We start from the raw sequence: 26,775 nt of genomic DNA on the forward strand, positions 1-26,775 counted from the left end.
CTGTGTTGTAAAACTCTTTGTCTCGTTACGGTGTTTTTAAATTGGCCCTGATTTTACGATCCGAGAGTCTGAGGAGTCCTTGAGGAGGAAGTGAAAGGACGAGGAGGAGGAAGCGTCTCAGGAGAAAACTGAAGTGATTATTCATTAAAGTGCCAGAGAGCGTCAACATTTTCTCTTCTACAAATGATCTGTTCTTTCATTTTACTTTTTACTGTGAATTGCCCAGATATAAATAAAACAGAGAACAAAAAGGTGCAATTATGTAACGTTTCAGGTTGAATGGTTTGGTATCTGCTTGTCTCCATGGAGATGTTATTACTTAATGAGGAATATTCTGTGGTATAGCATTAAACTTGCCAATCTCAACAAAAAAAAAAGCAGGTATGGCATCGAGACAAGTTACAGTCAGACATGTGAAGTCCACAGACAGAAAGAATGTGAAATTTACTTTAGTTTTCTTGAAATAGGGTTGATAAAAGTACAGAAAATCAGATACAATTCGATAGTAAAACTAGTATCAAAACTAGATACTCATTTGAGCAGGTATCGGAACTAAAAAGGAGCAAAAATGAATCTTTCCTGAATCTTTAGAATGATCTTGAGCTGTATCAGAACAAGTATAAGAGCACATGGACCACTGAGGGACCACGGTTTTACTTCCCTTCATTGGCTGCCTGTGTGTTTTAGAATTGATTTTAAGATTTTACTGATCACATTAAAGCTTGTTTTAGGTCTTGCACCAAGTTACGTTTCACAACTTGTAACCCCGTACGAGCCTCCTGCAGCGTTAGATCACCAGAGGACAGGAGATAAGGCTCGCACCATCAATATATTCTTTTATATCACTTCTTATAATTCATTTTTATCAATTGGCCTTATTTATTTTTATTCTATTTCTTTGGAAATGGGATTGGATTGTTTGCATCATTGTCTGTTTTTGTGCCTTCTCTGTGCTATTTTTATTGTTCTTTGCAGCTTATACAACACTTTGTAAACCGTGTTTTTTTAAAAGTGCTTTATAAATAAAGATTTATTATTATTATTACACAGATATAAGACCAGATGGGAATAGAAAAGAAAGTACTATGATCTAATGCTGAAAATCAAGAACGAGTGCTTTTTTTTGGCATTAAACTTCTGTATTTGCACAAAGACATTAGCAGCTTTAAGTCCAATTATAATGTTGTTACCTCCTCAAAAACAAACCTGGAGTGGTTTTGTTTCATTCAAACTTGATCGAAACACATTATCCAAGCTCTAAACCAGACATGTCAAACTCAGGCCCGGGGGCCAAATTTGGCCCATGATATAATTATATTTGGTCCACGAGATTAAATCAAATATGTATTAGAGCCGCCCGCCGACTACAGATGGACTATAGACACATTATTTACTTAAAATGTTATTATTTTTAATATTATGCTTGCTCTGGATTCAATGTTTAAGCAAAACTATTATTAAACATTTATTTTAATAATAAAAGTTTAACATTACATATCTCGAAAGAAGAGAAAACATGGAGATGTTTTTGAAATTTTTCAATAAATATTTAGTTTGGCCCATGACTTAGTTCTAGTTTTTAATTTCAGTCCTCTGTGAATTTGAGTTTGACACCCTCTGCTCTAAATGCTCTGTTCCACCTTGTGATGTCATGAACTGGTAGTTTTCAAGTGAACAGCTTCTTTTACCTTTAGTTCAATAGAGAAAATTGGCAATTCAGGTCTGAAAATCATCTAAATCATTCTAGTGAAGCTGTATGGAGTTTAAAAACACAGTGGAGCACTTCCTTCCAGTATCACCACATGACATCACAAGGTGGAACAGTTTTCAGTTTGAGAAAAAAACTCGAGCTAAATATGCAGAATTTGCTTGTTAAACATGCGTGAATGAAACAAAACACGAGTCCAGGTCTGTTTTTGATGAGGAAATATTAAAACAAAGATCAGAAAAAAAGCGTAATATGTGCCGTTTTGGTGAAAAATGTTCCTTGGTGTGTCTTTAAATCGAAATATCTAGGTCAAACATGAGGGGAGGCTTGAGCAGTGACCGATGTTCGCTGTAGTGTCCATCAAAGAAAGCGTCGAGGATTGAAAGAAACCACTTAAAGCTCCCATCAATCACCGCTCCCGTCCTCTCATCCGGACAAGACGGAACGGAGGAATCGCAGACGGGGTTTGTCGTGTAATACGGCCGGATACGCCTCGGGGGACGGGCTAAGGCGCGGGACGGAGGGCGAACAACGGGGAAACAATGGACCTAATCGCGGAGAGGAAGCGTCTGGGGAGGTGGAGGGATGGACAGTCATTTATAAAAGTCTAGACGCTGTTACTGGCTCGTCTGACCTTATTTAAAGGGCACGAAAACAGTATAAAATGAAAATAGCAGGATTCTGAACTTCCCATTTTCTGGTTTTGACACACCAGCCAGTCCTTTCTATATTTTGTCTGAATCCAGAAAAGATTAGAATCAGAGCACAGAGCGTGAAATAGTCTGTCCAAACCTGACACAATCCAAGACAGGTTCATTTGGACTTCCGATAATTATGTTATTAGTAGGGCTGGACATGTTAATGCGTTCATTTTGCGTTAACTAATAAATTCATTATCGCCAACAATTATTTTTCTCCCCTTAATGAAGTTTTTTTGTTTTTGTTTTGTTTTTAAATTGGAAACTAAAAACTCACTGGCTTTTATTTTGAAGAGGTCAGCATTCATCTGTAAGAGCTAGAATCGCACCACCAACCTGTGGGCTGTTAGATCTGATTGCTTAACCAATTATGTTGTTTTTTTGTTTGTTTTTTTATGTCAAGAGTGGGATTCCAACCACCAGCCTTCGAATCAGTGGGCAAACGCTCTACAAACTGAGCTACTGCCACCACAGCCCCAAAGTGCAGGGTCTTAGATCCCGTTTACACTGAAAAGAATCCGCGTATCTCCGTATCACCGTATCACCGTATCGGAAACGATCTGCGTCAAGACACGTCGTTTCTGTGTCCGCAATCCTTCTCTATCCATACAATTTTGAGCATATTTGTTTACATTTTACAGAAACAAAACGTAAAACCGCATAGCTAATTTGCGTAAACTGAGCGCTCAAAAAAACAAAACAGCTTGTTATTGTGCTCTGATGCGGTTCAGTTTCTGTCGGATTAAAGGACACGACTCAGTGGAATATGAGTGTTGTTTCTGTGACAGAGGGATGTCCTGCTGATGGTGAGTCTGTTCTGTGTTTCTGTTGTGTTGGAGATGCTTCATGTGAAACTTTTCAGAGATTATACGTCTGCAGGTCGCACACACAGACACACGTTTATATGAATGGGCATATAATCTAACCTCTAAGCATTTTGGCGGTGAATTACTTTGCGGCGCATAAACCTACATCGGCGTATCAGTGAGTGTGTACACATGCACATCAATAACCCGGTTATGATCGGGTTTTTTGAGTATCCCGGTTTCTTCATGGTGCATGTATACGCAGTAACCCGGTTTCAGTAACCCGGTTATTAGAAACCGGGTTACTGTAGCTGGTTTATTCCGATAGTAACCGGGTTACTTGTGTCATGTAAACGCAGTATCCCGGTTACTGCAACATAAAGTTGAGTGCGCATGCGTCCAAAAGACACTTTCCAGCCTTTCACCACAACAGTAGTCACATAAATAAATTGACCAACATAAATAAAGTGACCACACGAGTGAAATGACTGTAAAATAAAGAGCTGCGCTAAACCTGCACACGTACAATCTGCACTCGTACAATCTGCACTCGTGTGACGCTGAAAAACTAAAACATGAACTATCTCCTATACAACACACACACACAGAACACACTTACCATCATTAACACCTCTTCTGTCACAGAAATAACACACATAATCCACAGAGTCGTGTCATTTAGTCCAAAAGAAACTGATCGCATCAGCGGCGCAAGGAGCGAGTTGTTTTTATCGCCGCTAACAGTTTATGCTAATTAGCCAAACGGTCTTAAGTTTCGTTTCTGTAAAACATAAACAAATGTGATCAGAGCTGAATTATCTGATCAAACAGGCTGATGTGTCTATAGTGTTTATGGTTTATATGTTGTAAAGTTGAGTTTATTTATGCAGAAGATTTTAATGAAGAATCTGCACAGTGGATTGTGGGAGATCTCGTAGCTCCTTAGCTTCTTATGCTAAAGGAGCTCACGGTTTGTATTTTTCCTGGTTTATGAAATTGATTTAAGTTAATTTTTGCGCCTGCGCATTTGTAAGATTATGTCAAGAAACCGGGATACTCCATTTGATCATGTATACACGGATATGAGTGTCCCGGTTTCTCAGTGCGCATGTAAACGCAGTAACACGAATACTGACATAACCGGGATATGGCTAATAACCGGGATACTGATGTGCATGTATACGCACTCACTGTTCTCAGGTGTCCACACGGTGCCGGATCAGATCTGTACTTAGATGAATTCGTGGGAGCTGGAGGCACCAGATCGTTCCGTTTCTGGAGCCTTTTTAATCAGATTAGCGTGAACGAACACTGCATCCACAACGAAAACGACTCAAATACGCACTAGTGTGGACGGGGCCTCATCTAGAAGGACTTTGGTATTATTGGTAGTATTTCTGTGTTTGTGAGGAGTGACTGTAAAAACTTTAAAATGTGTTGTTGATTATAAAGTAGAACTTACTCATTAAACACAACATTTCAACTACATGAGTAAAATAAGAACAGTTTGTCCACTGCTATTAAATAAGTTGTAGTTGTCACAGAATTATGTTATTTCAGTGTAAAAATTACCAGTTGATTTAATATATTGTACTATCCCCAGAAGTTATTTTTTGGATGATATTGTGAGACTTTTCCACAATATTTTTCTTCTAGTTACATCCCTTTAGCTCTCACCCTCTCCGTTCCTGTGTGGTCTGAACTAATCTGTATTTTACCCTGAACCTTGACTCCACCTGCCCGCGCTTCACCCTCAGCTGTTTCTCCACAATAACACAAAAACACATTAGTTTCCTTCCGTTGCCGCGGGTGACAGATGGTGTTTCGGCGGTACTCACGCGGGGTTGTTGCACTGGCGGTTGCGGGCCCGGACGCCGCCCCCGCACGTCCGAGAGCACGAGCCGAACTTGGACCACGAGCCCCAGCTCCCGTCGTGCCCCTGCGGCTCCTGGCTGCTCCTCCAGATGCAGTGGCCTTTAAAGCACCACTGCGGAACATAAGAGACAGAGAGAGAGAGAATGAGAAAGGCGATGAGGCTGTAGGTAGAAACATGACTGCACAATTGGGTTGTCGGAAATGATTTGCGTCCAGTACGGAAGATAATTTGTTCCATCAGATTTAGAATTTTAAAAAACCACTGAATTTCTCACTTTGAATTTTTTAACTCTGAAAAAAGATGTTTGAATGACTTTTATTCTGAATCTTAGTTGCTGAAATTTGAAGTTTACTTGCGTGTACTATGCTTTAAATTCAAAATAAAAAAAAAATTCACCATAGATATTTTCAAGCCCTCAAGATTCAACAGTCGAAATTCAGAATGTGAAATTCGCAGTGAAAAATTCGACAGCAAAGATCCAAGATGCCAAGGCAGAAGCAATCGATCATGTGAGCGAGGAAGACAGAGGCTGTTTCCTATTGGCTGTTTTCATCTGTGGGCGGGGTTTACACTTAAGAAATCGAAGAGATGAGGTTTCGATGAAGCTAATTCTGACCTGATCAGATCATGTCGCTGCAACATTTCCTGTTTCTTACTAAGTTAGATCGGATCACTTTGGATCGATTGCTTCTGCCTTGGCATCTCGGATCTTCACTGTGAATTTTTTTCACTGTGAATTTTACACTCTGAATTTTGACTGTTGAATTTGAGGATTTGAAAATATTTGTGCTGAATATTTAAAAGGTGTTTTTTTAAGATGAATTTTATGCACTTTGAAAATGCACACTTAAAATTTCAGCAACTAAAATTCATAATAAACATAATTCAAACATGTTTTTTCAGAGTTAAAAAATTCAAAGTGAGAAATTCAAGAGCATTTAAAATTCAAAATCTGATGAAACAAATTATCTTCCATAGTCAAGGCACGTCATTTCTGTGTCCGCAAGCTTTCTCTACCCACACAGCTTTGAGCTTATTTGTTTACGTTTTACAGAAAGAAAACTTAAAACCACATGGCAAATTTGCATAAACTAAGTGCTCAAAAAAACAGCTCGCTCCTTGTGCCCTGATGCGGTTCAGTTTCTGTCGGACTAAAGGACACGACTCAGTGGAATATGAGTGTTCTTTCTGTGACAGAGGGGTGTTCTGCTGATGGTGAGTCTGTTCTGTGCATGTAGTTCTCGCTGTTTCCCGTTTGTCTCTGATTTGTTTAAACTGTTTTCCACAATAGCATCACATGACTGATGACACAAACCCGGAGAATCAGGAAGGCGCAAGTCACAGTGACGTGGTCCAATAAGGACGCAACTAGAGCTCCTACGTCAGAGTATCAGTGTTTTCAGGCGTCCACACGGTGCTGGATCAGATCTGTATTCAGATGAATTCGTGGAAGCTGGCGGTGTCAGATCGTTCTGTCTCTGAGCTGTTTTCAATCGGATTAGTGTGAACGAACACTGCATCTACCACGAAAATGACTCGAATACGTACTTAAAGTCACACTATGTAACTTTTTAGCCAGAAAATGGTCAGTTCTTTCTGGTCAGATTGTCTTAAAGGTGCACAGCATAACATTTCTAGTGGAGGGTCCGCCACCTGCTTGTCTCAATGGAAATGTTACTGCTTTGTCTACACTGAAAAAAAGAACTTGTAAGATTTACTAAAAAAAAAAAAAAAAACTTGTAAAAATTTGCACTCGCACTTTTTAAGTAAATTTTACTGCTGTAATACCAGGTACTTAGAATGTACTAACACCACAATTAACATCGTCGTCATTTCACTGAGTAATTGTTTTTTTTATTTTTTTTTTTACTTCCAGGGTTCTTGAAAAGCATCTAGTTTATTCCAATTCCTGACCTAGTCACTGGAGAAAAAAATGAAATTGAGCATAGGCACTAGGTGGCACCAGCCTGGCTAGTCTGAGGCTTCCATCAGACACAGAAACTGTAAACAAGTAGGGTGTTTCAGAGTAGTTTCAGTGTAGTTAGTTCACCCCTTCAGGCAGATATAAGAAAGTGTCCACCAGCATTTTGAGCAGAACTGAAGAAGCAGCTTGGATGAGCTGAGAAACGTTTTTGACTTAAACAAATGTTTGTCCAGTTGACAAATTGAATTTCTCCTTTGGCATGTTTTCATTTTACTTCCTGTTTGGAAACGACAGAGTCTTGCACAGGTCAATTTTTTGGAGACCCGCACCCTGTACTGCGTGTACAGCACCACATCCGCCCGTTAACCCGGGGTTATCAAAATTAAACCCACACCCACCCGGACCTGTTAAAAGCTTTCTAACTGAAGCATCCATCAGATTTACAATTACAAGAATTACAATCATGAAATGAAATGAAACGGTTACACTTTCTTCAGAACGAATCACAGACGCGACGCGACTGTCATCACTTCACTGGATTTATTTACTGAGCAGAAGAAACACTGATCGAGATGCTGCACACGCCATGGACTAAACCAAGACTAAACCAGAACTAACCCAGGACTAACCCAGGACTAAACCAGGACTAAACCAGGACTAACCCAGGACTAAACCAGGACTAACCCAGGAGTAAACCAGGACTAAACCAAGACTAAACCAGAACTAACCCAGGACTAAACCAGGACTAAACCAGGACTAACCCAGGACTAACCCAGGACTAAACCAGGACTAACCCAGGACTAAACCAGGACTAACAAACCAGGACTAAACCCAGGACTAAACCAGGACTAACCCAGGACTAACCCAGGACTAAACCAGGACTAACCCAGGACTAAACCAGGACTAACCTACGACTAAACCAGGACTAACCTATGACTAAACCAGGACTAACCTACGACTAAACCAGGACTAACCTACGACTAAACCAGGACTAACCCAGAACTAACCTACGACTAAACCAGGACTAACCTACGACTAACCCAGGACTAACCTACGACTAAACCAGGACTAACCTACGACTAAACCAGGACTAACCTACGACTAAACCAGGACTAACCCAGGACTAACCTACGACTAAACCAGGACTAACCTACGACAAACCCAGGACTAACCTACGACTAAACCAGGACTAACCCAGGACTAACCTACGACTAAACCAGGACTAACCCAGAACTAACCTACGACTAAACCAGGACTAACCTATGACTAACCCAGGACTAACCTACGACTAAACCAGGACTAACCCAGGACTAACCTACGACTAAACCAGGACTAACCCAGGACTAACCTATGACTAAACCAGGACTAACCTACGACTAAACCAGGAGTAAACCAGGACTAACCCAGGACTAACCTACGACTAAACCAGGACTAACCTACGACTAACCTATGACTAACCTATGACTAACCCAAGACTAACCCAGGACTAAACCAGGACTAACCTACGACTAAACCAGGACTAACCCAGGACTAACCTACGACTAAACCAGCACTAACCTAGGACTGATTCCAGGACTGAACAGGGAGGACTAAACCAACTCTGAACTAGGAATTAAACAGGACTAAACCAGGACTAAACCAGAACTGAACCAGGACTCACTGTCGAGACTGGCCCGAAGGTGCACCCGCGTAGACCGTCGGGTGACCGCAGGCGAAAGGACCGGCGTAGAGCTCCACGCCCCACGGAGGTAAATGCAGCCTTCGCCCGATCGCGCTTCACGGACTCGGGGTTCTCTCTTTTTTTAAAGTCCAAGATTAGTCCTGGTTTAGTCCTGATTTAGTCCTGAACTACCCGTAAAATTCCAGAACGTTAAAACTCGCCCGTTTCAGCGACTATTTGCCCGTACGACTCTGGGACATGTGCAGCTGATTTTGATGACTTATTTAAGGCAATTCTATAACTTTTACCTAGCAAATATAATGTAAACAAAGACCAAAACCTGTTTAATTTACAAAACAATTATGATTTGACAAATAAAAATATATTACAATACAATATTTTGGTATTCTAATTAGTGCTGTCATGCGATTAAAAAAATTGAGAGATTAATTAATTATGATCTGTAATTAATTAATCTAATTAATCTCATTTTAATCTCACCTAAAAATTGCTGAGAAAAGCTTCAATTTGAGGTATTTTCATTTAAATTCATTATTACATTATTGTGGCAGATCAAAACACTGATATAGAACAAAAAAAGTGACTTTATAAAGTCATTTATTGTTTAACAAATCTTTCCAAATTGGCTGTTGAGCCCAAGTCTCCATGAATAAGAAACTGTTTGCTGTAAAGTAGCAAAGACGAGGAAATCTGAACATAATAACTTTTGTCTACTTAAAGACAATAAAAAGTCCAGTCTTTCCTGAACCATATAAAAAATATTATTGATAGAGAAATGCTTTATATATGAGATCACTGGTTTTAGTCCTGGTTTAGTCCTGGTTTAGACCTGGTTTAGACCTGCTTTAGTCCTACTTTAGTCCTAGTTTAGTCCTGGAATGGATTAGTCCTGGTATTAGTTCTGGTTTTAGTTCTGGTTTTAGTCCTGGTTTAGTCCTGGACTGGGTTAGTCCTGGTTTTAGTCTTGGTGTTAGTTCTGGTTTTAGTTCTGGTTTTAGTCCTGGTTTAGTCCTGGACTGGTTTAGTCCTGGTTTTAGTCCTGGTATTAGTTCTGGTTTTAGTTCTGGTTTTAGTCCTGGTTTAGTCCTGGACTGGTTTAGTCCTGGTTTTAGTCTTGGTGTTAGTTCTGGTTTAGAGGTTCACAGGAGGAAGCTCGGTTTACGCCGCGTACGCGAGAAAACACGATCCACACGCGGCTCACGGGAGCAGGTCTGTGTCCACGCAGTAACTACGGAAGGAAACGTGGTCCGCGCGTTCTCAGGTTAATGACGATGATGAAGGTGTGTGTGTGTGTGTGTGTGTGTGTGTGTGTGTGTGTGTGTGCGTGTCCCCTCATGTGGCAGGTCACTATAGGACAGTAGTGCAGACATCATGAGCCTATGCAGGTTGTTTTCAGGCGATATTATATTTGTTATTTTCTTTTATATTTCACGTCGGGAGAATAATTTCCAAGACACGAATGTGTTTTTACCTGTGCACTGCTGCTCTGTTCTACTGGCTCTTCCACCTCGTCCATTGTGCGACTGATGCCGCCAGCGTTAACATGACGTTTACATCGCTGTTACTGCGCGCGTTTTGTGTGGGTTTCCGGCAATGAGTGGAATTACCGAAATAAAAAAATTTATAAATGTGTTTTGTGTGTGTGTGTTGTTGTTGTTGTCCCAACAACACATAAAAACAGGTTTTATAATAAAGCAACTCACATACAGAAACACTAAATTTAGAGATTAAAAATGAGATTAACGCGATTAAAAAACATAACGCGCTAAATATGACTGTAATTAATTAATCGCAATTAACACGATAATTTGACACCCCTAATTCTAATATTTAAACTGTCCGAGAAATGTGTTCCATGTTCTGAATTTCGTGCGTTGTTTCCTCTGTAGAACTCGCAGCTACAGCGTTTCTTGTAATTTATCTCAACTTTTCTTTTTCTCAAACTGGCGCTTCACGGACGTAAAACTGCGGCGCGCGTGTGATCGATTTTAAAGAGCGACTTTTCGGTTTCTGGACAAAGTGAAAAGTTTGAGGATTCAAAGGAAACGGAGACAGAGACGGAGCGGAAAAGGTCAGGAGCCTCGGTGCACGACTAATAGACTGTCACTGTGATGGAGCGCGCTGTAATTATCTCACAAAGGAGGGGAAAAGAAAGAGAGAGAGAGAGAAGGGGAAAGGGAAGGGAGGAAGGGGCAGAAAGAGAGAGAGAGAGCGAGAAAAGAAAGAAAAGGAAGGAAAGAAGGCACAGACAGAGGCAAGAAAGAGAGAAAGCAACACAGAGAAAGTAAAAGAAAGTAAGGTAAGGTAAGGTAGGATGTCATAAAGGAGGAAGAAAGAAAGAAAGAAAGAGAGAGAAAGAGGGTAGAGAGGGTAGAGAGGGAAGGGAGGAAGAAAGAGAGAAAGAGAAAAGGAAGGAAGGAAAGAGGGCATAGAGAGAGAGGAAAAGACAACGAGGGAGAAAGTGAAAGAAAGTGGCAGGTCAAGGAGGTGTCAGGGGAAAGAGGGAGAGAGAACGAGAAAATGAGGGGAGAGAAAGAAAAAGGAAGAAAGAAAGAGAGAGAGAGAGAGAGGAAGAAAAGAGAGAGACAGAAAGGGGAAGCCAGTGTAAGAAACAGAAAAAGAGAGAGAGAGGAAGAAAGAGAATGAGACAGGGAGAAAGAAAGACAGAGAGAGAGAGAGAGAAAGAGAGAGAGGAAAAAAGAGGAAGATACAGAGAGAGGAAGAAAGAGAATGAGAGAAAGAGGGAGGAAGAGAGAGAGAGAGAGGAAGAAAGAAAGAGAGAGTGAGAGAGAAAGAAAGAGAGAGGAAGAAAGAGAAGGAGAGAAAGAGGGAGGAAGAGAGTGAGAGAGGAAGAAAGAAAGAAGAAAGAGAGAAAGAGGAAGAAATAGAGAGAGATGAAGAGAGAGAGAGAGACAGAGGGGAAGACAGAGAGGAAGTAAGAAAAAAGAGAAAGAAAGAAAAGAGAGGGAGATGAAGAGAGAGAGGAAGAAAGAGAAAGAAAGAAAGAAAGAGGGAGAAAGAGAGAGGATGAAAGAGAGAAAGAGAAAGCGGGAGGAGGAGAGAAGAGAGGAAGAAAGAGTAAGAGGGAGAGAAATATACAGTCCCTGACAAAAGTCTTGTCTCTTATCCATTTTGTAGAAACAAAAGCTTATAACCTGACTTTAAATTAAATCGATTGGTTTTAGAAATGTCTCATATGAAGCTAAAACCCTCCCAAATTATGCTCAATAAACTAAAATAAATTTGCTTCACTGAAGAAAGATTGATCATTTAATGAACACAGAAAGGTCAGATTTTGGCAAGACAAAAGTTTTGTCGCCTACAGAAAATTGAACAAATAATTTACTTCAAATACAAAAATATGTTGCATAACGTCAGTGAATGAAGTAGTGGTGCTGTGAGATCCATATTTAATATCTTGTATGACTCCATGAGCTTGAAGGACGCATCCATGCGGTTCCACAATGATTCATACAATTTGTTGATGAAGTCATCAGGAATAGCAAAGAAAGCGTCTTACAGCCTCCCAGAGTTCATCAAGATTCTTTGGTTTTGCCTCCATGTTTCCTCTTTCATTCTACCCCAGACCTGCTCAATGATGTTCATGTCTGGTGACTGGGCTCCAGTCCTGGAGCATCTTGATCTTCTTCACTTTGAGAAACTTTGATGTAGAGACAGAAGTATGTGATGGAGCACCATCCTGCTGCAAAATTTGACCCCTTTTATGGTTGGGAATGTAAGAGGAGCTAATACTTCTTGATATTTTAGGTTATTGATATTTGTCTTCCACCCTGCAAATGTCTCACACACCCCCAGACTGGATGGAACCACAGACCATGATTTTTCCGCCACCAAACTTAACTGTTTTCTGGGTGAATCTTGGATCCATGCGGCTCCAGTTGGTCTCCTGCAATATTTGCGGCAGCTGTGATGTAATTCAACCGAGGATTCATCTGAGAAATCCACCTTCTGCCACTTTTCCAGTGTCCATCCTTTTATCAGGCTGTGGGCCTTGGCAAATGCCACACGGTTTTTTATTTGCCTTTTGTTTAGTGCTGGTTTCTGTGCACTGATTCGACCATGGAGGTCATTTCCAGACAGAATTCTACAAACTGTTGTGGTTGACACAGGGACTTGAGGTGACCAGGCCTGGTGGAGTCTGCTGCAGTGGAAAAGGGGCCTTGGATTTTTGAATCAACAAACGGTCCTCCTGAGCAGTTGTCTTGCGGCGTCTGCTGGACCTGGGCTTGTCAAAAACACCTCCAGTCATTTCAGATCTTTTTCTTATTCTTTGTACTTGACGCTGAGACACGTTGAAGGTGTCACCACCTCAGCAGTGGATCTGGTCTTCAGCCTCTTGATAATTAACACTTTGGTCTCAGGGTGGATCTTGGGCTTGTTGTCAGAGGTCAAGTTGCAGTTGATGTGAAGGTCTGGTTCTGCTGAGGTTCTTTTTATACACAAACACTAATTGATTGATCAGTAACTGATCACAGGTGAGGCTGTAATCTAGGATTGGTGCATCATATGACAAGGCCACAAAACTTTTGTCTTGCCAAAATCTGACCTTTCTGTGTTCATTAAATGATCAATCTTTCTTCAGTGAAGCAAATTTATTTTAGTTTATTGAGCATAATTTGGGAGGGTTTTAGCTTCATATGAGACATTTCTAAAACCAATCCTTTAATTTAAAGTCAGGTTATAAGCTTTTGTTTCTACAAAATGGATAAGCGACAAGACTTTTGTCAGGGACTGTAGAGGAAGAGGAACGAAAGAAAGAGAACGTGAGAGAAGAAGAGAGAGAAAGAAAGAGAGAGAAGGGATGACAGAGAGAGAGGAATAGAGAAACAGAGAGAGAGAGAGAACAAGGAGAGAGAAGAAGAAATAGAGAGAGATGAAGAGAGAGAGAAAGAGGAAGACAGAGAGAGGAGAATAAAGAGAAAGAGGCAAAGAGAGAGAGAGGTAGGAAAAGAAGTAGACAAGGAGAAAGAAAAAGCGACGTGTGTGTACCTTCCCCGGCGCACACTCGGTCCCGTCCACTGGAGGTCCCTTCTTGGTTTTACAGAAGTACTGGTTGTCCGGGTGACTGCACCACAACTGTTTACACGGATCATACGTCCTGAACTACAACAACAAAAACACAAAAAACACACAAACACAGATTAAACTCACAATCAAACAAACACAAACAAAACACTTTCATAAGGCAAGATGGGTGAAGTGTCTTGCTCAAGGACACAACAACATCAAGTTTACAAACCATAATATTTCTTTTTAGCTCTCGCAAACACTTCACATGCACTAAAATTCATGTTTTACAATTGTTTATCAGTCTGCTGCTCTTCACAAATGAATTCAAATATAACCTGAGAGACAGTGTTGTGGAGTAACAGATTACAAGTACCGGAGTTAAGTAATCAGAGTACAAATTATGAGTAACTGTATTCAGTTACAGTTACTGTTTCAGTGAGTGGTAATTGGATTACAGTTACTTTGTTGGAATAAATGGATTACATGGCGGGATTTTCCTGTTTTCACATTTTGGGCTAAACCAGGACTAAAGCAGGACTAAAACCAGGATTAAAACAAGGTCTAAACTAGATCTACACCTGGTCTAAACCAGGTCTAAACCAGGTCTAAACCAGGACTAAACCAGGTCTAAACCAGGACTAAAACAGGACTAAAACAGGACTAAACCAGGACTAAAACAGGACTAAAACAGGACTAAACCAGGATTAAAACAGGACTAAAACAGGTCTAAACCAGGACTAAAACAGGACTAAACCAGGACTAAAACAGGACTAAACCAGGACTAAAACCAGGATTAAAACAAGGTCTAAACTAGATCTAAACCTGGTCTAAACTAGGTCTAAAACAGGATTAAAACAGGACTAAAACAGGTCTAAACCAGGACTAAAACAGGACTAAACCAGGACTAAAACCAGGATTAAAACAAGGTCTAAACTAGATCTAAACCTGGTCTAAACTAGGTCTAAAACAGGTCTAAACCAGGACTAAACCAACACTAAAACCAGGTTTAAACTAGATCTAAAACAGGACTAAACCAGGTCTAAACCAAGACTAAACCAGGACTAAACCAGGTCTAAAACAGGATTTAACAGGACTAATTCATGCTGTGTGGACGCGTCTCGTCTTCTTCTATCAATAATATTTTTAAATTGGTTAAGTAAAGTCTGGGCTTTTTTATTTTCTTTTAGCAGATAAAACTTCTTATGTGAAGATTTCCACGTCTTTGCTTCTCTACAACAAATCAAGTAATCCAAAATATTCAGATTACATTACTCACTTTGAGTAATTTAATGGATTATGTTACAAACTACATTTTTATGTATGTATGGTATGTAATCTGTAATCTGTAGGGGAATACATTTTAAAAGTAAACTTCCCAACACTGGGCGTCAGGGCCTACAAGTCCTTCTCTGATGGCGTAAAAAAATCTCTGAATCACAAACTGATATTAATATATTATTATTTAAATAAATCCAAATGGTCTGATGCTTGTGCTGCTTCCACACATGGATTTTCATATTAAAGCATTTGACCAATCACATTTCAGCCGTCACTTGTTGCCGGGCAGAGTCAAAGAAGTGTCCCTGAGGCCTTCACAATCCGTCCTGCAGGAACTCGAACACAAAATAAATGTCCATGAAACTGTTGCTTCAACCAATCAGATTTCGAGTCGGTGTCACCAGGACCTTTAGCAGCGAACGACGACGTCACCGGATTCAGACCCGTGACTGGACAGTCAGAGAACGAACCAGCCAAAACAGCAAACTGCATCTGTAGCAGAACCAGGACCTAAACCAGGTCTAAATCAAGTCTAAACCAGGACTACACCAGGACTTATCTTGGACTTGAGAGAGAGAGAGAGAGTGAGAGAGAGAACCACCAAAACAACGGAGGAGAGATCGGGCGACAGCTGCACTGAGTCCTGGCACGGTCCTGGGCCTGTCCTGACAAACAGTTTGGTTTAGTTCTGGTTTAGTCCTGGTTTAGCACCACCTCTCTCCTCACTGCTCCGTGCACGGACTCTCCACGGCTCTTTACACTGTGTTTCTGTGTAATAAGATGCTTTAATAACCATAAAATAGTTCTTGAGGAGTGGATTGTTTCAGACGGAGCTGAAGGCCTCGGGGTGAAATGCTCCACCGCTGCTGAGAGGTCAAATTAATTTTAAAAAACAATTCTCTCAAACTGCTCTCGAAAGTGTGCGTGTTTCTTGCAACAACAAAAAAATCAGATTTCACAAAAAAATGTGAGTTGAGCATCAAGTCCTGCAGTCTGAACGTAGCCTTATTCTTTCAACACAAGCTGTTATTTCTATACGTTTTGTGAGTTTGTGTGATGGGGTCAAAGATCAAGTCCATTTCAAACCAAACAAAACCTCACGTGTGCTTTTCAATTACTCCTATGAGAGAAACCAATTAAAGGTTGTATAGAGGATTTTTTAAGGAAAGAGAAATACAGCGACAGTCCTTTTTTACTCTAGAAATCACGCTTGTTTACATTAAGTTCGTGTTCAGAATTACTGTTATAAAATAATTTAACGACCGACGCGTCAGTTTTTAGCCCCTTCGTCTGCTTCAGTCGCGCCGTCGCTGGAAGGAATCTCCAAGAATCACCTCAGTTTGTCTTCGCTCCTTTCCCCCTTCTTCTCTTCTTCTTTCAGCGATCTCAAAAACGGACTTTCTTTTGCGGCGAACCGGTCGTGGATTCTCGTCCGCCGTCGCGACAGACTTTGTGCGAATTGTGAGGAAGCGACAGTTTGAAAAAGCCTCTAAGAAGCGCCGCATAAACCACGAAATCCCCGCGCGCCGGCGAGTCAGTTACACTAGAAACGTAGGGAGTTTGATTGACGACCTAACAGCCAATAGGAAATGAGGGAGCCTCGTTTTCTATTGGCTGATGTTTATCTCGTCTCGCTGAGTCCACAGTTGATAGATTTTCATAGTTTTTTTTTTGGTCATCATAATTACAAAGCTGCTTCGTCTCTGTAATGGTATTTTAAACTTTCATTGACAATTTCAAACTAAGAAAAAAATCCTCCATACAACCTTTAAACTAGAGACACTCAACAACCTTTCATTTTGTGTTTTGACCTGATTGTCAGAGTTCACTGGAGCTTTAGACCCGTGTGTGTGTGTGTGTGTGTGTGTGTGTGTGTGTGTGTGTGTGTGTGTGTGTGTCCTGGACAGACTGACCCTCATTCACTGTCACATTCATTTCTAAGGGCAATTTTCCCTTGGATTGGATGTACTGACCTTTTCTTTGACCAGCCCACGCCAGCCCACGACGAGAAGAGGAAGATAATAGAGAAGAACCTGGTATAATTCTTTACTTTAATTGCTTCTTTTGAGCGAAAGGCTGTTGCTTCTTTAGTCCGAATGTCGTACACTTGTATATTGTGCATGTAAGTACAGGTTAAATAGGTGACGAAAATTCGTTGGCAAATGTAAATAGGTCATATAATTACTGAAATATAAAAACTTCATATAAATATCATTAAAAAAAACTAATTTCTTCATTATTTGTCTCCAAAAGCAAAATGAAAAAAATGGTTAACAGTCGTTTCCCATTTTCGTGGCTTAAACTGAGATGCGGGACTATTGTGCCGCATACAGACTGAACCAGGACTGAAACAGGACTAAACTGTTTTCAGTCCTGGTCTGGTCCCAGTCTCAGTCCCAGTCTGGTCCTGGTCTGGTCCCGCCCTCAGTCCCGGCCTCAGTCCAAAGTCCTGGTCCTATTTCCGATCTGAGATCCAGTCTCAGTCCCGGTCTCACTCCCGGTCTGGTCCCGGTCTGGTCCCCCGGTCTCAGTCCCGGTCTCAGACACGGTCTGGTCCCGGTCTGGTCCCCCGGTCTCAGTCCCGGTCTCAGCCACGGTCTGGTCCCGGTCTGGTCCCGATCTGGTCCCCCAGTCTCACTCCCGGTCTGGTTCCCCGGTCTCAGTCCCAGTCTCAGTCCTGGTCTGGTCAGTCTGGTCCTGGTCCAGTCTCAGTCCCAGTCTGGTCCTGGTCTGGTCCTGCCCTCAGTCCTGGTTTCAGTCCCAGTCTCAGTCCTGGTCCTACTCCTTGTTTCAGTCCCAGTCTGGGTTCTGATCTGGTCCCGAACCTGAATCTGTTCTGGTTTAGTGCTAGTATAGTCCAGGTTTAGTCCTGGTTTAGACCTGGTTCAGTTTAGACCTAGTTTAGACCTGGTTTTGTCCTGGTTTAGTCCTGGTTTAGTCCTGGTTTAGTCCTAGTTTAGGTTTAGACCTCTGTTTAGACCTGGTTTAGTCCTGGTTTAGTCCTGGTTTAGTCCTGGTTTAGTCCTGGTTTAGTCCTGTTTAGTCCTGGTTTAGTCCTGGTTTAGTCTTGGCTTAGTCCTGTTTAGACCTGGTTTAGTCCAGGTTTAGTCCAGGTTTAGTCCAGGTTTAGACCTGGTTTAGACCTGGTTTAGACCTTAAACCATTTTTTCCATTTTTCATTTAAACACACAATCGAAAATTTAAAACACAAATCATTTTTTCATTTTGGTTTTGGAGACAAATAATGAAGAAAATCGTTGTTTTTTCATTTTCTTATTTTTGATTTTATATTAAAAAACGAATAAACGAGCGACACGCGGATTGTTGAGCCTTTCAAATGTTTCCCTGCCGTATCTGTCAAAAAAAAATACACACATAATAAATAAAAATCTGCGTTCGAGGGTGATTTTAGTCGATGTAAACGTGACAGACGGAGCGGAGCTGACAAGGTGATGTAACACTTTTGATTTACAGATCCTCGTTTCCGTCCACGTCTGCATAAACACAGGCCTGTTCTGTCTCCATCTGAGCCTCTGCATCTGACGCCTTGATCACACGGACGAGTGACACGCTAAAGACGACCGTTTTCTGCAGCCAAATCGATGGTCGGAGGTTTTTCTGATGGTAAACCACAGCCCCAGTGTCAAACGTCATTCCCCAGAGCCGGAGAATGTGATTAAAGTAGATATAAGGCTGCGAAATGTACTCAAATCAAATCACAAAGACTGTCATTTTAGGTAATAGAAAGAGCCCAGGAAACATGTCTATTTATTTTATTTTTGATCAGACTTTGGTTTTCAGACGTCCACAAACATGTTCTGAAATGCATAGGATTTCTAGATTAATTTAAAGAGCGTTTGAGGACAGAAAACAGACAAAATATGCAGAGTTTGTGTCATTTTTCTTCATTTTTTTTCTCATATTAGTGGGAAAAGTTCTGCTCCAGACTTTCTAAAACAAACTCTGCCCTGGACGTTCGATAAACAGATTTTTATTCAGTCCTGATGTAGACTCGGTTTGGTCGTGTTCTAGACCAGACCTAAACCAGAATTAAACCAGAATTAAACCAGGACTGAACCAGATCCAAACCAGGTCTAAACCAGGTCTAAACCAGGTCTAATGGCAGGTCTAAAACAGGACAAAACCTAAGTCTAAACAAGGAATAAACCAATTATAAACCAGGAATAAAACAGGTCTAAATCAGATCTAAACCAGGTCTAAAGCCAGGTCTAAAACAGGACTAAATCACGTCTAAACAAGGAATAAACCAATTATAAACCAGGACTAAAACAGGTCTAAATCAGGTCTAAACCAGATTTAAACCAGGTCTAAACCAGGACTAAACCTGGTCTAAACCAGATCCAAACCAGGTCTAAATCAGGACTAAACCCAATCTAAACAAGAACTAAAACCAGGACTAAACTACAACTGAACCCGGTCTAAACCAGAACTAAAACCAGGTCAAAATCAGGACTAAACCATTTCTAAAACAGGTCTAAACCAGGTGTAAACCAGATCCAAACCAGGTGTAAATCAGGACTAAACTAGGACTCAACACGGACTAAACCAGAACTAAAACCAGGTCTAAACCAGGACTAAAACAGGACAAAAACAGGTCGAAACCAAATCCAAACCAGGCCTAAACCAGGTCTAAACCAGGACTAAACCCAATCTAAACAAGAACTAAAACTAGGACTAAACTACAACTAAACAAGGTTTAAACCAGGTCTAAATCCAGGCCTATAACACAACAAAAACAGGATTAAAACAGGTCTAAACCAGGTCTAAACCAGGTCTCAGTAGGGACTAAGTCAAGTCTAAACCAGTACTAAGACCAGAAATAAACCAGAGCTAAACTAGGTCTAAACCAGGACAAAAAACAAATCTAAACTAAGAATAAACCAGCTCTAAACCAGGACTAAACCACCATGTCTCAGCAGGGACTAAGTCAAGTCTAAACCAGGAATAAAACATGAACTAAACCAGGGTTAAATTGGGACTAAACCAGGACTAAAATCAGAACTAATCCAAGACTAAACTAGGAGTAAACCTGATCTTAACAAGAATTAGAACAGGTCTGAACCAGGTCTCAGCAGGGACTAAGTCAGGCCTAAACCAGGACTAAAACCAGAACTAAACCAGATCTAAACCAGGTCTTATTAACGTGCTCTTTATTGTCAAATCCCAAAAAACTCATAACACCAAATCTCCTCCTCCTTCTTCCCGTCCGTCGTATTGATGTAACATTTTCTCAGACGACTTTTCTCGCTCTGGGAAATAACGCGGACCAAAAAAAATCATTGTCGCTTTTGTCCAATCTGTACATTTTGTGTTTTTGAATGTAAAGAAAGCCTCCCGCCATCTCTCTTTATCTGCCCTATTGATGCTCTTCAATGACGTCACGCTGGGGCCGCTCTACATGCATCTCTACGGGTGGAATATTGAGGAGTTACCGTGGAGACACAATGCACACATAAAGGAAAAAATACAAAATGGATTTAAACAGCAAATTTTCAGCAGCCTGTGTTTAAAATAAGTGTTCATGATCGTGTTGAGGAGTTTGATTTTCGACTGTAAATTTTTGTAGTTTCAAAACCAAGTCAGATCTTTATGGCTTAAATCGTCTTAAAATAAAGATCAGACTGAGTAAAAAAGCTTCAGACAGAGCAGTGCTTCTAGTTAGCTTCAAACTCCCAGGAAATCTTAAAACCATCAGCTGCAAAATCTCAATAATTCTATAAATAAACTATCAATCAACGTGGTTATTTGCTGCATGTGTTTGGAAAAAGGATCGAAACTTTGAACGAACGAAATCCAGGCGATTCAAAAACGTAAAAGTCGCACGAGGAAAAGTATCGTTAAAAGGTCTTTATTTAAACGGACAAAGCCAACGTGTTTCAATCATGACTGGTCTTCATCAGGGCCACGATATCGTCACGGAATGGACCTCACGGTACGATATTTATTGCGATATTGCGGGAAAACTCATGATATGGAGGGGAGGCTCACGATTAGGGATGTAACAATATCCAAATCTGTACGATATTTTCACGATATACATGTCACGGTACGATGTTTGTTGCGATATTTTGTGGAGGCGAACAAAACTGTTCATATTCTACTTTTTCCTCTTAAAACGCCTTCACAAGACTTAATCCAAAGAACTAAGACTTAAAAGTGTTTTGAACTGTTATTTCTTCTTGTAGTTTGCGCTGAAATGGAGCAAAGGATCATGGTCTATGTCAGGGGTGTTCACACTTTTTCATCATGTGAGTTACTTACAAAATGACCAAGTCAAAATGATCTACCTAATACAAAGCCAAACAAACCGCAAACATCAACTTTATTCACACTAATTATTGTTCTTTTATTTTATTTTTTGCTACATTTTTTGATAAAATGGAAAAAAACAGATGCAGTGTGTATTTAACGTTCTAAAAACTTAAGATTTAACCTTCACCTTTCTAAAAAATACATTTCCCATAACAAAATAACAACAAAAATAACAAAACATAGGCAGCTTTTTCTTATCTGTTGTGTAATTATTTAACAAAACATTATTTATCATCCACAAATGCACATCCTTATCTTTATTTGTGAGAGATTAGCTCCGTAAACTCGTTTTATAATCTTATGTCATTGACTCTATCCAATTGACAAAAAAATAAATGTTTAGGATTGAAAAATTGCATCACTTTCTGAAGATAGCGTGAAAAAATAATTACACTTTTGTTTGTTTATACCAGTGGTGCTCACACTTTTCAGCATGTGAGTTACTTACAAAATGACCAAGCCAATCAAACTGCACTGAAACACTCTGTGCCCCTTTTTTGGACCCTCCCCCACAGTTTGAGAACCTCTTCTTTAAGAGAACTTCCTCTGGCACTTTACACAAAACTGTGAAAAAAGTGAAGGAAGATTTTTAAACCTGTTTTTTAAAGTTCCAAACTGGAGTTTCATTCTTTTCTGGTTTTGCAGTGATATTTACCAGCCTCTGCACGTTTACCAAACCAAACGCACATCGTGACAAACACAGATGCATTTGTCACTTTTGTTAGACAAACTTCAGCCAAATGTGGCAGTAGGTCTGTTCTGTAGATCCGCTCTATGCTGTAGACCTGCTTTGTGCCAACACTGTAACACAAATTTAGACTGGTTTTTGCTTCACGTTTGGTCTTGCTCTTCTAATCAGCCGCACTGTGGGAGGGGCTTGTGTTGGCTGTACGCAGGAAGGAGCGAGAGCGTGAAAAGGCGAGGGGCGGCGTGCTGACGTGAGGCAGATGGACAGGTAGGATGTTTAGGAAGTTGAACCTGCCCTGTGATGCACGCTGGTACACGAGGGCACACGCTGTCGCAGACGAGCCGTGCATAGGGAGCGTGTGTGTTTGTGATGCGCCGTAGAGTCTCCGCGGGTTTCAAATGAGCGCACAGGCTGCACTGAGACGCCCCACACGCTCCTGCACCCGCTACAAGTTTATTACCAACAGCAGCGGCCGTAATGAAATATGATCACACTTGTTGAGTGTCAGACCCTGAGTGAGAGACAAGACCGAGTCCAAACGCGAGTCTGAGACGAGCACTAAGACACGGCGATCTACCCACACGACCTTGGCGATCGACTGGTAGATCGTGATCGACGTATTGAGCACCACTGGTCTATGTAGTTCTCTCTGTTTTTTTAGCTATTGCTGCACCATAACTCTTCATTTAAGCAAAGACACTTGTAATTCGATATATTGCGATGGTCCATGATATTATTGTGAGAACTTTGACGATACAATATCAATATATTCCGGTTATTGTTACATCCCTACTGATTAGCTGCGTAAACGGGTCTAAAATAGAAATGTGTACCTATCCTATTTTGGCATTTTAGTGCATATTTGTTAAAATCTGACTTTTGGGTCATAGTCGTGTCTGTAACGGCCTCTTCAGGATCGACTATGGCCAGAACATTTGAATTTTCAGGTTATACTAACAGCCGCTAGTGAGTCAGAAGCAGGTTATTACGTGACGAGCGCAGCCGCTGGCGTCTACGGGCGGGACGTGAGGAGCCCCTCTCAGTCCCGCCCCGACCTGGCACCGCTGGGCACCGCTGGGCACCGCGATGTCCCGACGTGTCTGGAGAAAAGGGAAATTCCGTGATCCGAGCACAAACGTCCATTCTGTTTCAAAGTCCGGAGCGCACCGATCCGCGCCGTGCCGGATTGTCGTGGCTGTCAGTCGGCTGTCAATCATCGCTCCAGAGTTGTGGCACGAGATCCTAAGATTAACGTTTTCTATTCACTGACCTACACCTCCCTCGGATGATTGCTGTTGTGTTGTTGTGCCTTGTTGTTGTTGTGTTGTGTCCTTGGCCAAGACTCAACCCGTCCACACTGATGTATGGATGTGTAGGTGAATGGGCGCGTGGTCGTAAAGAGTTTTGAGCCTTGGAGTTGGAAACGTGCTGTACAAAAACGTGACCAATTACATTTACCATCGACCTTGCATTTATTCAAATACAGGTGCTTTTATTGTGAGGAAAAATCCATATATTCTTACTTTGAATGAGGTCGCCTCTCCACAGATCTGACCTGTATGTATAAGCATCTTCAGGGAGACAGTGCACCTCTGCTCTCCACTCCAGTGTGTTTAGACTCTGTGTGTGTGTCTGTGTGTGTGTTTTGTGTGTGTGTTTTGTAAACTCACAGCGGTGCACATTTTGTATCCGACCCCGAAGTCGAAGCGGCACTGCTCGTCCATCGAGTAGTTGATCCCGGGAAGCTCCGGCTGCTTGGGCCATTTGTGTTCAAACGGGTCGTCCAACAGGCAGTCATAGGAACTACAGAGAGATAAAGGTTAAATATAATAAAATAAAAGCTCCCCCAACAGGCAGTCACAGGAACTACAGGGGAAAAAAGTTGAAATATAATATAATAAAAGCTCCCTCAACAAGCAGTTATAGGAACTACAGGGAGATAAACATTAAAGACAATATAATAAGGGCTCCCCCAACAGGCAGTCATAAGAACTACAGAGAGATAAAGGTTAAATATAATAAAATAAAAGTTCCCCCAAGAGGCAGTCACAGGAACTACAGGGAGAAAAACATTGATTGATTGATTCGTTTTTATTTCGAGTTTGTGCCAAGAGAGAAACAATAATCATATATACTACACACACATTGTAAACAACAGAAAAGCACATTTCTCGAAAAGGAGTGGGAAGAAGAAAAACTTATATGAACCCACCCCTATTCATGACATAGTTCAGTCATGAATAGGTCAATAGGTCTGATCAATCAATCAGAACAACATTAAATATAACAAAAAGCTCCCCCAACAGGCAGTCATAGGAACTACAGAGAGATAAAGGTTAAATATGAAATACCAGTAAAGATACAGGTTTTATATAGAATATGTCGTAAACAAACTCAGTACATGTACAGGCCAAGGCTCATGTGAAAGCTCCTGAACTCACTGAGCTGCAGAGGCTGCACTAGCACTGAGGAATAAAACAAATCTAAACCAGAACTAAACAATGACTAAATTAGGTCTAAATCAGGTTTAAACCAGAACAAAAAACAGAGTTAAACCAGGTCTAAACGCGTTGTATGTATCTTCTGAGTTTCTGTGAAACAAAGAGAGCAGTGGTATAATAAACCAAGATTAAACCAGGACTAAACCAGGTTTAAACCAGGTCTAAACCAGGTTTAAACCAGGTCTAAACCAGATCTAAACCAGGACTAAACCAGGACTAAACCAGGTAAACCAGGTTAAACCAGGACTAAACCAGGAAAAAACCAGGTTTAAAACCAGGTCTAAACCAGGACTAAAACCAGGACTAAACCAGGTTTAAACCAGGTCTAAACCAGGACTAAACCAGACTAAACCAGGTCTAAACCAGGTTTAAACCAAGTCTAAACCAGGACTAAACCAGGTTTAAACCAGTTAAACCAGGACTAAACCAGTAAACCAGGTCTAAACAGGTTTAAACCAGGTCTAAACCAGGACTAAACCAGGACTAAACCAGGTCAGGAGACTAAACCAGGACTAAACCAGGACTAAACCAGGACTAAACCAGGTCTAAACCAGGTTTAAACCAGGACTAAACCAGGTTTAAACCAGGTCTAAACCAGGTTTAAACCAGGTCTAAACCAGGACTAAACCAGGTTTAAACCAGGTCTAAACCAGGACTAAACCAGGACTAAACCAGGTCTAAACCAGGTTTAAACCAAGTCTAAACCAGGACTAAACCAGTTTAAACCAGGTCTAGACTAAACCAGGTCTAAACCAGGTTTAAACCAGGTCTAAACCAGACTAAACCAGGTAAACCAGTTTAAACCAAGTCTAAACCAGGACTAAACCAGGTTTAAACCAGGTATAAACCAGGACTAAACCAGGACTAAACCAGGTCTAAACCAGGTTTAAACCAGGTCTAAACCAGGACTAAACTTCGTCTAAACCAGGTCTAAACCAAGTCTAAACCAAGTCTAAACCAGGTCTAAACCAGGACTAAACCAGGTTTAAACCAGGTCTAAACCAGGACTAAACCAGGACTAAACCAGAACTAAACCAGGTTTAAACCAGGACTAAACCAGGTCTAAAAAAAGTCTAAACCAGGTCTAAACCAAGTCTAAACCAAGTCTAAACCAGGTCTAAAACAGGACTAAACCAGGTCTAAACCAAGTAAACCAGGACTAAACCAAGTCTAAACCAGTCTAAAAAAGTCTAAACCAGTCTAAACCAAGTCTAAACCAAGTCTAAACCAGTCTAAACCAGTCTAACAGGTCTAAACCAAGTCTAAACCAGGTCTAAAACCAAGTCTAAACCAGGTCTAAACCAAGTCTAAACCAAGTCTAAACCAGGTCTAAACCAGGACTAAACCAGGTCTAAACCAAGTCTAAACCATGTCTAAACCAGGACTAAACCAAGTCTAAACCAGGTCTAAACTAGGACTAAACCAGGTCTAAACCAGGTCTAAACCAGGTCTAAACCAGGACTAAACCAAGTCTAAACCAGGTCTAAACCAGGTCTAAACCAGGTCTAAACCAGGTCTAAACCAGGTCTAAACCAAGTCTAAACCAGGTCTAAACTAGGTCTAAACCAGGTCTAAACCAGGTCTAAACCAAGTCTAAACCAGGTCTAAACTAGGTCTAAACCAGGTCTAAACCAGGTCTAAACCAAGTCTAAACCAGGACTAAACCAGGTCTAAACCAAGTCTAAACCAAGTCTAAACCAGGACTAAACCAGGTCTAAACCAGGTCTAAACCAGGACTCACTGTATGTATCTGTTGAGCTCCTGTTTGCTGCAGCGGGACCAGTGGTACCGGTGGAAGGCGGCCTGGACCAGAGGAGCCATGATGGAGCCCATGGACGTCTCGTCTGCACAGCGGTTCCCCTGACCATCGTGCTCCATCCCCAACCTAAAAACACAAACAACAAACACTTTTATTAAGACATTTGCACTGTGAAATCAGTAAATACTTCCAATTTAGAGTGTGGCGGCTAGTGGGTTAACTGCATCCATTTATATATAAACAGTCTATGATCTTCCCAAACACACAACAACCTGATTTTCACGACAGTTTTCCATCCAAATAGTAACCAGCCCCAGCTCTGCCCAGTTTCTAACACCAGGCTTTGATACAGTAAGTATTTTTCTATGTATTGCGATTTTTTATTTTTTTGACCAAGTAGAGATACAGTATATAATTTAAAGGTTGTATGGAGGATTTTTTTTTTGTTTCAAACTGTCGATGAAAGTTCAAAATAAAATTATAGCGGTGCAG

General features: G+C 41.0%; 1 protein-coding gene across 1 annotated transcript in view; it reads right to left on the reverse strand.

The window, feature by feature from the left end:
• LOC110165968 (A disintegrin and metalloproteinase with thrombospondin motifs 3) overlaps window positions 1-26,775 on the reverse strand; it is a 287,972-nt gene that overhangs the window by 73,080 nt on the left and 188,117 nt on the right. The window contains exons 9-12 of the mRNA XM_055149924.1: window positions 26,266-26,409; window positions 23,694-23,826; window positions 13,704-13,817; window positions 5,051-5,199 (exon numbers count right to left, since the gene is read on the reverse strand). Coding sequence (XP_055005899.1) covers window positions 5,051-5,199; window positions 13,704-13,817; window positions 23,694-23,826; window positions 26,266-26,409 — 540 coding nt within the window. The remainder of the gene's footprint in view (window positions 1-5,050; window positions 5,200-13,703; window positions 13,818-23,693; window positions 23,827-26,265; window positions 26,410-26,775) is intronic.

The sequence above is a fragment of the Boleophthalmus pectinirostris genome, unplaced genomic scaffold, assembly GCF_026225935.1.
Source record: "Boleophthalmus pectinirostris isolate CB_2022bp ecotype Guang Dong unplaced genomic scaffold, ASM2622593v1 HiC_scaffold_14, whole genome shotgun sequence".
Lineage (NCBI taxonomy): Eukaryota > Metazoa > Chordata > Actinopteri > Gobiiformes > Gobiidae > Boleophthalmus > Boleophthalmus pectinirostris.